The 12,299-nt window shown below is 35.6% G+C and overlaps 1 protein-coding gene across 7 annotated transcripts in view; it reads right to left on the bottom strand.

Annotated features, from left to right (window-relative positions):
• LOC123562448 (sushi, von Willebrand factor type A, EGF and pentraxin domain-containing protein 1-like) overlaps positions 1 to 12,299 on the bottom strand; it is a 447,821-nt gene that overhangs the window by 13,449 nt on the left and 422,073 nt on the right. For 2 of the 7 annotated variants that reach the window (XM_053537519.1, XM_053537524.1), the window contains 5 exons: positions 10,464 to 10,531; positions 9,424 to 9,537; positions 6,761 to 6,901; positions 4,284 to 4,406; positions 2,344 to 2,466 (listed from right to left, as the gene is read on the bottom strand). In XM_053537519.1, the coding sequence (XP_053393494.1) occupies positions 2,344 to 2,466; positions 4,284 to 4,406; positions 6,761 to 6,901; positions 9,424 to 9,537; positions 10,464 to 10,531 (569 nt within the window). Of the gene's footprint in view, positions 1 to 2,343; positions 2,523 to 4,283; positions 4,407 to 6,760; positions 6,902 to 9,423; positions 9,538 to 10,463; positions 10,532 to 12,299 lie in introns of those variants that run through there. The other 5 variants (XM_053537520.1, XM_053537525.1, XM_053537522.1 and 2 more) reach the window with 5 other exon arrangements.

Genomic DNA, 12,299 nt, shown 5'->3' with positions numbered 1-12,299 from the left:
GCCCTTTTACTTCTGACAAGAAGATTTTCAAAGTTTTTCCCTATATAAGTCTATAGAAACAATTTGACCCCCTCAGGGCGGAGCCATATTATATCCTAGGGGGATAATTTCAATAATCTTGATAGAGGCCCACTAGATGATGCTACATACTAAATATCGGAGCCCTAGGCCTTATGGTTTTGGACAAGAAGATTTTCATAGTTTTTCTCTATAAAAGTCTATATAAACCATGTGACCCCCGTGGTGGGGCCATATTTGACCCAAGGGAGATAATTTGAACAATCTTTGTAGAGGCACACTAGATAATGCTACATATCAAATATCAAAGCCCTAGGCTTTGTGGTTTTGAACAAGAAGATCTTTTAAGTCTATCCTTTCGGTTGCCATGGCAACCAGAGTTCTGCATTGAATTCAATTCTTTGAATAATTTTTTAAGAAGACCATCCAATAATCATCTTTTTGAAGTTTCATTAAAATTGGCTTGGTGGTTTAGGAGGAGATGTTGCTTAAAGGAAAGTGTGGCCGGACGAACAGACGCCGGACGGTGAGCGATCACAATAACTCACCCTGAGCCTTTGGCTCAGGTGAGCTAAATAAAGAATGAAAAAAAAATGCGGGGTGGGGAGTGGGGTGTGAAGGGGTGAGGTTACAAAACTTGCTGATAATAAATATGTGTTGGAAAATAAAAAAGTGAAATAAAATATGTTGGGGTGCACGGGGGTTGGGGTGCACATGATCAGGGTGGTGGGGGTGACTGGGTGCAGTAGCGAGGTGGGGGCATGGTACAACTTTGCATGTTGATAAATATCCATGGAAGGTTGAAGGTTAAAATAAGAAACGAAAAAAAATCAGGGGTGGGGGAGGTGGGGAAGGGAACGTGACCAGTGTGGTGGGGGTGACCAGATGTGAGTACATAACTTCACAATTTGATAATAAATGTTCATGGGGAAAAAAATTGAAAGTTTTATGAAATTCTACCAACTGGTAAAGTTTATTATGTACAAATATGCAGATTTTTAAACAATTAAAGGGCAATAACTCTGAAGTTACTGTAGAGATTCTGACGAAATTGTGTGTATTCTACCACATTATAGTGATCTTAATGCAACTTAAGTTTCATAGTTCTAGGTCACATATATCAGAAGTTATGAAGCAGACATTGTCATATTTATAGTACCCTATATAGTAAATACTAGAAATTACTAAGGGCTATATCTCTTGTGTTACTCGGGCAATCTGACGGAAACTTGATGTGCCGTATTTCCCAATAGTGGTGAACATATATGTCAAGTTTTATTTAATTTTCTAATCCACTTCCTAGATATGGCTCCGGATGGACGGACGGAAAGACACCAAACCTTATCCCTCCGCCTTCGGCGGGAGATAATAAGGAATTCTCTCCTATTTCAAATGGTTGTAATGAAATAACATACTTGGCTACTCAGGTCAAGACTGATAAAGGAGCAAGAAATTTTCCACATACGTTTTATTAGAAATAAACATTTATGCACCAAATTTCAGTTACAGGGTTTTGTATCGGCACCGTAATATTTGTCAAATAAGTCACATAAATGTTTCCCAAGTTATCTTTAATTAAATAATGGAAGTCTTAATTACTGCAGAAGATAATATAAAATTTCACATGTTTAACATAATTCTTATTTTTTTCAAACTAAATGTCAGCATAACTTCTGTTTGCATATAAATACGAACTGACGCGTAAATATCTCTTTCTTCGTGAACAGACTGTTTAAATACGGTTACTTAAATTTCGTACAAGAAAGTTACCTTCTTAAAAACTATCGTATTCATCTTGATATTGTAATGAACTCTTACATTTGAAATAATTCAATGTATTCTAAATGTTAAAGTATCACATTATTTGTTTATTTTGACATTTCATGGTACAGCAACAATCACAACACCAAACATCAGAAGGACCAAAGACTCTATATGGCTCATCCAAGATTCACAGCTCAGGCAGATTCGATTGTCATAAAATCTTTTATGTAAAATTACTTGGAAATTGGACCAGATGGTCACCCATTTCTGTAAAAATAACTTCAGTCAGACTAGATGTCGCTTGACAAGTTCTATTTTAGCATATCAGACAGTCAGTTTGTGAATATAAGCAGAACCATTTGGACCAAGACCACGTTTCATCAGCCTTCTAACAAACAGTTTTAGAGGAGAGTTTGCTCGACAGATGGCAAATGATCACAACAGCTCACACTGAGTGTGCAACAGAAGTAGTTGTAAACCTTTTAAAAGACACATTATCTTCAACTATATGATTGTACTGTCGATTTTACATTATAAAAACTGATAAAAAAAGAGTGCTACCTAGGTGTTGATTTATCTGCTACTTCTAGACTTGAATACAGAGCATTTTTGTCTCTGACAGCTTTTAGGGAATGGTATCCTGCCTCATGATGTTCAGCATCAACTGTCCCAGCCGCCTCACTTCTACAAGTATTGTTCCATTGTGCATGTGTGCAAACATTTTTGTTTAATACAGTTTTCTGTGAAGAATTTAATGATAACAACAAAACAGAGGTACAACATCAATTCAAGAATGTTCCGATTGAAGTACTAAATTATGGCAAGTTGACGACTGCTAGTGTGTAAGCCTTGAAGGCTATATGATGACAAATTAATTTGTGGACAGCAGGGAATTTGCAGGAATACTTTCAGTAATTCCAAGATATGCTGTTTCAAGTGTTTTCAAATTAAGTTGTGTGCCTAATAATGTGGAACAACTTTTTTAAAAGTTTGAATCAAAGTTATTTTGAGCAACTTGAACCTGAAATTCTAGTAAAAGGGGAACGTAACTCATAGCATTTTGATGCCAGAATTATATACCTTGTGTCATATGATGCGGGTGACGATGTGTAACAGCTGTTTGAATCAAATCCATTGAAAAACAACAGAGATATTGTGAAAATAGCATCAAAATTAAACTTAAATTCTGTGTATAAAAGGGTACTTAATTCACACAATTTGTGCGAGGGTTAAGGAACTTGTGTCATATGATAAGGAGAATGTTGTGGAAGAACTACAAGTTTGAAACAAATTCATTAAGGAATAAAAAAGATATAGTATAAGAGCACCAATATTAACCTGATATTCTAACATTAACATGATATTTTATGTAAAAAAGGGGGCATAATTCATAAAACATTGGTGCAAGAGTTGTGACCCTTGTGCCATATGATGTGAATAAGTAGTTAGTAAATCCGTATAGTATTAACAGTTACAGAGTGAAAGTGCATTAAAACATTAACATGAAATTTTACGTAAAAGGGGTCATAATTCATGAAATATATGTATTGGTGCCAGAGTTATGGCCCTTTTGTAAAAATGATGTGGGTGATGAGGTGGAACAATTGATTTAACAGTGAATCAAATCCCAACTGTAATAAGAGATATGTAGTGAAAATGCATAAAAATTAACTGAAAATTCTAAGTAACAAGAGGCCCAAATTGGCCTAAGTCGCTCACCTGAAGAGGACCTCAACCATCTGCCCCTTAAAGGGGACAAACATCCAAAACTAAACAAATTTATGAGAAGGCCTGATATTGATGCCACATAACAGGTTTGATGAAGATCGACTGAGGGGTTCACAATAAGTAGTCATTAAAATGTATTTTTACATTTAGCCCAAGCAACCCCTAAAAGGAGCTAACTGTCCCTATTAGAACAAATTTGAGAGAAGACCTTATACTATCATACAAACCAAGTCTGATGAAAATCCATCTAGTCATTTATTAGAAGAAGTTGTTTAAAGGTATTTCTAGGTAAGGTCTAGCAGCTCCTAAAATGAGCCAGGTGTCCCCGATTGAAAACATTTGGTAAAGTGCATTATAATTATGCTACAAATCAAGTTTATTGAAGATCAGTCAAGCGGTTCATGAGTAGAAGTCTTTTAAAGTCATTTCCTTTTTTAGTTCCGGTGCCCCCAAAGGGGCCAAGTGTCCCCATTTGAACAAAATTGGGAGAGGACCTTATAATAATGCCACAAATAAACTATTTTTTAACTTTAGCTGCCCCAAAAAGAGGCCAAGTGCCCCTAATTGAACAAACTTAGAGGACCATTTGCCAGGATGCTACAGACCAAATATGGTGTTATTCTGATCAGCAGTTTTAGAGAAGATGTTTAAGTAAATTGTTGACAACAAATGCAGGAAACCAGACCATCTGCCTAAACTTATAGCTCACCTTGGTTCTGGTGAGCTAATGAATATGGAAGCGATATCAACTGACAGACTTGAAACAGTTTTACCTAGTGGTTGATTTATCTCCTATCACTAGCCTTGTATACAAAGCATTTTTGTCTCTGACAGCGTGTAGGGAATGGTATCCTGCCTGTTGTTGGCTAGCATCAACTGTCCCAGTCGCCTCACTTCTACAAGTATTGTTCCTCCATTTAGACAATTTATCACATAACATAAGCACAAAAAATGGTATAACTGTTAACAAATGTAGAATATAGTTTCCAGAACTTTTTGAGGGTTAACTTAAAGCCTTGATAATTTAAAATGGTATAAAGACAGCAAAAGTTTCAGAAAGCGAATAAAGCCTTGTTCCAATGATATCTAATGAAGGGTTTGCCCATTTTGTTTGAACTACTGATCAAAATGAAAGATATATACTTATTTTGCACGGGTCATTAAATTGTGATTCACACAGACTTCTATGAGGCCATTGCATGGTTTCACCTTTGGACACCAAATGGACTCCACATTGCCAAAGACTAAAAACAACAATAACAGCACTAAGTAAGGGGAGTCTTTTGCAGCAGTCACAAGGCACTTAAAATTGATCATAATTAATGAAATCTGTAAGATCTTTTAGAAGAATTGAACTTAACCATAGATGGATAAAGAGTGTGGTTTGGCACCAGTAAATTGGTTTAAATTTCCAATTTGCGGTTTAGCATTCAGTGTTTCATACATATACCTGACTTTTTCCATTTGACCTTATTTTATATTGATGCTACAGATCAAGTTAAACGAAAAAGTTCAAGTGAAGAAGGCATTAAAGCTATTTTTCTATTTTTAGCTCTAGCGGCCCCTACAAAGAGCCAAGCGCCCTTGTCTGAAAAATTCTGGGAAAGAACCTTATAATAATGCTACAGACCAGTTTGATGAAGATCCATGAAGTGGTTCATTAGAAGAAGTAATTTAAGGGTTTTTCTATTTTTAGCTCTAGCAAAACCTAAAAGCCTTAGTGGAACCGTTTGAAAACAATTGGAAGAGGTCTTCACCAGGATGCTACAGACCAAGTTTAGGATAAGTCTGACCAGTAGTTACAAAGGAGAAGATGTTTATGTAAAACTGGCAACAATGCACGATTGTTATGCCATGAAATATTGAGATTTTTTACGTTTTATCGATTGCATTCTCACTCATTATAAATAACATTGTAGAAACCTTATGTCTGGCTTTACTGACATTCTTTACTTAAAACCATTTTCATACTATCTTTATTCTGCACAAAATGAATTTTAAGATGCAAGTATTTCATACGTTTTTTTTTGTATATAAGCATTTTGTTTACCGCCGGTAAACAAAATGGGTGACTCTTCAAGAAGACTGTTAGTTATGTTAGTGGGAGGATAATGCAAGATAAAGAAGGAAGATGCTCCAATTCAAGAAGCTCCAATTGTTCTTTAGCTTGCCATGTGTAAAGCACCAATACACGGGAAACGTATCCAAATGCTGGTGATATTTAGTTGGAGGAGTGGAGGAGCGGGGGCTCGAACTGATGACCTCTGATTTCATGGTAAGACAAGGTAACCACTGAACCAATGCGTCCTCTTTAACTTTGTTTTTATATCAGTGGTGATAAATTTTTAAAGGGCTAAGTAGGCTGTATCATGGCCATCGCGGTGTAACTTTATTTGATTATTATCTTGAGGTGTGAAACCCTGCAAGATAGAGCATTTCAGTTATTGACTTCAATGTGACAGTTTACTGCTGATGCTTTTGAACTGCTTTACCAGTATTTTCATTTGTTGATTGTAGAAGGAAATTTTTTCTTAACCCTTTCACTGAAACGATAGAAAGTTAAGTTTTAGTACACTAAGCAAGTGGTTCTACAAAGGTCTTAAACAATTTTTCAAATGAAACTTTGATATTACTATTATGTTAACTTTATGTCAGATGTTACCGATATTGTTAATTTGTTATTAATAAACATTATTTCAGTTTTCCAAATCTTGAACACTGAATTTTGAAACTACATAAAAGGAAAACTGAAAACTTGATTGGACTTCCGTTTTTCATGAATGCCATTTAACAGCACTAAATGATGGATGACGAACTGGACCATCCACCTATACTATAGCTTATCCTGAACCAAAGTGAACTAAAAACCATGCGAGTGTGATTTGTGAAATCGTTTAACCATCAAGTTCCTGATTCATACTTCACTATTTCAGGTTTTATGAAATTGCAACATGATGTAAAGTCATAAAGTTAATGCATTTTAAAGTTTACAATTTCACATTTAATGAAATTTTTACGTGACAACAAATTCATTAAATTCATAATTCTATGAAATTAAAAAAACGAAATTGTGAAGCGTATAGTAATGCAGACACCACTGATCTTTGTAGTTTTCTGATGTAACTTTAGTGGTGTTCCACCTTTCATAACCTCTTATGACTAGACTCGGTCAAAACGAGTCTGGAAAGTTGCTAGGTTCTAGGTTGCATTCTATGCTTCCTAAGGGTCTTCTTGAAGACTTATTTACTACCTGTCTTGTCCTGAATCGGAAATATCATAATTGATATTTCGGCTTATAGGCTCTAAATATGAGGTTGTGTCACCTACGACTTGTCCTCGTGACAAAGAAGGCCTTCCTAAGTGCACATCATTTGTGTCCGATATAGATATCCTGGAAATCAGAAAGAAAGCATTTGATTTTTACTATTGGGTGTGCATTTACTGAATAACTAGAATGTTGCAGCCCAAAGGGCAACGAATCAAATCTTTTATTTGTTGATACACACCCTGACTGACTCAAACATTTCAGCCAATTAAAACAAGTTTCATCTAAATATCTTGACCCAAAATAAAGTTAACATAAACAATCATCAACACAAAATGGTGGATGACGGACAACTGGACGCCGGACCATCCACCTATATTAATACTGCTCATCCTGAACCAAAGTGAACTAAAAATCATGCAAGTATGATTTTTGAAATCATTCAACATCAAGTTCCTGATTTATACTTCACTTTTTCAGGTATGAACTTGAAACATGATGTAAAGTCATGAAGCTCATGATTTCAAAATTTATGATTTCACCTTTTATGAAACTTTACATGACAATAAATTCATTAAGTTCATAATTTCATAATTCACAATTTCATATTTTATGAAATTTTAAAAAATATATAAATTTGAAATTGAAAAGTGAAAAGTAATGCAGAAACCACTGATCTTTTGTAGTTTTCTGATGTAACTTGAGTGGTGTTCCACCTTTCATTACCTCTCATGAACAGACTCTTTCAAAAGATTGCTTGGTTCTAGGTTGCGTTCTATTGTTCGCAAGGATCTTTTGATAGACTTATTCACTACCTGTTTTGTCCTGAATCGGAAATATCATAATTGACATTTCGGCTTACAGGCTCTATTTATATTATAAAGTTGTGTCATCTACGACTTGTCCTCGTGACAAAGAAGGTGTCAGGATACGAATTATATGACCCAGGGAAGTGCCTGCGCCTTTAGTATCCTGAACAATGAAATGGGTCAAATCGCTAAGTTGACTATGTCTTAGACTAGCTGACAAACAATGTAGAATGTCCTTTGTTAAAACGTATAGTTGGTGAGACCAAATATCTCGTATAAAATATTTTCCTGTGATTCGTGTACCAATGATTTGTAAATGATTTCAGTTATGAGCTGGATAATTTCAGGGATCAGACAAAAGTCACTCAGTGTTTCAACTATCAACCTTCAACTAATGAAATCAGCTCAAAATCCTATAGGCTGGAGATACTATACTTGACTGGTCTTTTTGTCGAAGTTCCCGTCAGACAATGTCTTTGAACAACAATGTACGAGTCCTATCGCATAGATACTCAGCCTATGTCCTCTTGATTAACTCTGCAACACTAAGATTGCCCTGACACATGGATGCTCAGTGCCTATATGCTATCACATAAAGCATTCAACTACCATATAGGTATAATCCCGATGCCTTGGCTGTACTTCGCCAATAACGCTGAACCTCATCTATACGCTGTAACTCTCCTACTATCTCAGTAGATTACCAAACACTATGTCTCTGCTTCAGCTTTCCGATGCTCAGCCTATATTTGCTATCGTCTATAGCATTCAATTACCTTTAAGGTAAAACTCCTCTGCGCTGGCCCTATAGCTTTAAACTTTGTTGAAATTCTGCCACTCTTCTTTAGTCTATGAACTTCAAACGTCTTCGTTTTAATAATTTATCCGCACTGACAGTGTAGTTGCAATAACTTCCTTATCAAGGTACTGGGATAAATTATTAGTTGATTCTTTGATCTGTTTACATCAACTGCTTGATACAGAATGAATTCTCTGTCATCCATCTACCTATTTATACCTTAGGAGACGTGAGCTTTGATTGGTGCTATTTATAGAACTTGTTTCTGATTGGTTCAAATTCAATCATAGTTTTTACAGCGAGTACTTGCCCTAACAAATAGTTGGTTTCCTTTTACAATTGTTTATAATACAATGTGTGAGGCTAGAATCCAACTAACACGGTAATTAACCCAAATTGCCCATAAATGACCCAAATCCTATTATTTACAGCAATGCAAACATAATCATAGCAATGGTAGCATAAAAAGGGAGCCAAGCACTGTCTGTGCTTATATGTAACGTTATCAATATATCAAGTATAAAAATTATTCTGACAGAAGGCCTTCTTAAGTGCACATCATCTATGTCTGTTATAGATATCCTGGAGAACACCGGACCATCCACCTATACTAACAGCTCATCCTGAACCAAAGTGAACTAAAATCATGCAAGTTTGATTTGTGAAATCATTCAACCATCAAATTCCTGATTCATACTTCACTTTTTCAGGTTTTATGAAATTGAAACATGATGTAAAGTCATGAAGCTCATGATTTCGAAGTTTACGATTTCACCTTTTATGAAATTTTTCGTAACAATAAATTCATTAAGTTCATGATTTCATAATTTACAATTTTACATTTTAGGAATTTTTTTTATGAAATTGTGATGTGTTAAGTAATGCAGACACCACTGATCTTTTGTAGTTTTCTGATGTAACTTGAGTGGTGTTCCACCTTTCATTACATCTCATGAACAGACACTGTCAAAACGAGTCTGATAGGTTGCTAGGTTGCGTTCTGTGCTTCCTAAGGACATTCTTATAGACTTATTCGCTACCTGTCATAATTGACATCTCGGCTTATAGGCACCATATAAGAGGGTGTGTCATCTACAACTTGTCTTCGTGGCAAAGAAGGTCCTTTTAAGTGTACATCATTTGTGTCTGATACCCTGAAGAACAGCATTTGATTTTTATCATAGGTTGTGCATTTACTGAATCAAAACGACTTTCCTTGTAAAAAAATGTAACAATTACTAAGAACCTCTATTAATTTTGATTAAAAAAGCTTGAATCAGAAAATAGCGTAGAAATATCAATTATGCAATTAAACAAGACTGCTTAAGACGTATGCATTTTAAATATTATATTTAAACAAGAGCAACGCAGTGCGGAGCAATATACGCCCGAAGGTATGACCATTAACCCCTAAGTGTGACCTTGACCTTGAAGCGAGCCATCCGAAACATCTGCTCTGCACGTAATCTCGATTTGGTGAACATTTGTGCCAAGTTTGTTTAAAATCCTTTAAGCAGTTCAATAGTTACAGAGCGGAACAAAACAAACTCATATGATATTTGACCCGTAAGTGTGACCTTGACCTTAAAGCAAACCATCCGAAGTATGTCTTGATGTGGTGAACATTTGTACTAAGTTTCTTTAAAATGCTTCAAGCTTCAAGTGTTACAGATCGGACACGAGTCAAACTTACATAAACTTTGACCCCTAAGTGTAACCTTGACCTTAAAGCGAGCCATCAAAAGCATTTTCTTTGCACGTCGTCTCAATGTGGTGAACATTTGTGTCAAATTTCTGAAAAATCCCCCGAAGAGTTCAAGATTTGCATAGCGGACACGAAATTGTTAACCGACGGACGGAGAGACAAATGGACGAACAGATGGACACCGAGGTCATAACATAATACATCCTTTCGGGCGTATAAAAACTAAATATAATGAATATTGTAGTATTTACATCAAAGCATGAAAATATCTTCATTTCGTTGATGGTGATGTAATTCAATTTATAAACAAGCTTTTGAAAAAGGAATACTAATTGATACAAGTTTGTCTAGACATTTATATTCATCTGTATATACCGCATATCATCGAGGCTTACGTAGTGGGCCCCATCTTCATTGTCATCGTTAACGTTTGCTGTACTTACCTAAAAGCATTCAAATATCTGGATTAGCACAGACATTTCTCTCACTTGCTGATCAAATCAATTATATCTAATATCATAAAACAAAAATACCTTTCTTTTGTAGCGCGGCGCAATGCCGTTTGACGCTATGACATACTAATAAATTGTGAAGTCAGAAAAATGTATTGCTGTATAATAACACACAATTTTCAGTCTTCTTTGTTAAATAGGAAAATCAGGTCGTGGTAGAATATTGAATCTTACCTGAAATTATACTGTCACACAAAAGTTCTATACATTTCAAAGATATGGCAGGTCAAAAATGTACCGGGGTAATTTTGTTTCTGTCATAATTCTTCTGCCTCATAAGGAAAGTTCGAATACTCTAAATATTCATGTGTATTTTCGTAACTCCTTTACACTGATTTAAGGTTGCTAAATGATACAAATAATACTAAGGTACTGTTTGATTTTATTGAAATTTCAAAATATATTTTTCCAAACATACGCTAAATTAAACAAGAAGGGTATAATGGCTATAAGTCGCTCACCTGGTCTTGATCATTTGACCGGAATAATATGTATGACTGTGTTTAATATAAAACAGGTAAAGTGCCCCCATTTGAACCAGTCTGAGAGAGGACCACACAAGGATCCTATGAACCAAGTTTAATGCAGTTCTACCAAGCAGTTCAAAGGAAAGTCAATTAAAGATGATTCTATTTTCAAGTCTAGAGTCCGATGACTTTATAAGAATGGTAGAAACCAAGTTCGATGAAGATCCATCATGCGCTTCATGAGAATTTGTGTAAGATATTTCTATATTTTTTCCTCTAGTGGCTAAGAAGAAAAAGGATGAGTGGATAAATATATAATGATGCTACAGGCCAAGTTTGATGAAGATCTATCAAGTTGTTCATGCAAAGAAGTTGCTTAGATGTACCAGCCGTATTTCGACTTTCAGTGCTAGCGAACTCTAAAAACAGAACAAGCCCTAAAAGGGCTTAGTGCCACAAACTGAACAAATTTGACAGAGAACCTTACAATGGTGTACAGACAAAGTTTAATGAAGAATCATCAAGCAGCTCGTCAGAAGAAGCTGTTTTTGTGGTTTTTAAGAGAGGACCTTATAATTTTTCTACAGACAAAGTTTAATGGAGATTCATCTAGTGGTTCATTCAAGGTTTTCCTATTTTTAGCTTCTGTGGCCCCTAAAAGGGTTCATGCAGTATCATTTGAACGAACTTGACAGAAATCATTGCCAGACTAAATTTTGAGCATATCTGAGCAGTAGTTTCAGGAAGATGTTCCTGTTAATTGTAGTTTAGGGATGCCAGACCATCCACCAATAGTAACAGCTCACACTGAACCTTTAATGGTATTTTTTATGGTTTTTAAGACATTGATAAAATAACAAATGTTAACTAGAAAATGCTTTTGTAAAAAAGCGCATGTCTCCCCAAATGCAAAGTCCTATAGGCAAGAAGTCAATAGGGGTCAGGAGAGAAAGTCAAAGAGACACTGATGGTTGGCTGCAATAGGGATCATCTACTTGGCATGTCCAGTCATCCCGCTAAATTTCAACACTCTTGGCCTAGTGGTTCTCAAGTCACTGTTCAGGCTCCTGTGACCTTGACCTTTGATCAAGTGACCTCAAAATAAATAGGGGTCATCTACTCTGCATGTCCAATCATCCTATTAAGTTTCAACATTGTAGGTCAAGTGGTTCTCAAGTTATTTCCAAAAAATGATTTTACTTGAACAGGCCACTGTGACCTTGACCTTTAAT

Source organism: Mercenaria mercenaria, chromosome 2 (genome assembly GCF_021730395.1).
Source record: "Mercenaria mercenaria strain notata chromosome 2, MADL_Memer_1, whole genome shotgun sequence".
NCBI classification, from domain to species: Eukaryota; Metazoa; Mollusca; class Bivalvia; order Venerida; family Veneridae; genus Mercenaria; species Mercenaria mercenaria.
Note: the sequence above shows the minus strand (reverse complement) of the source record. Positions and strands in the feature narration are given on the sequence as shown.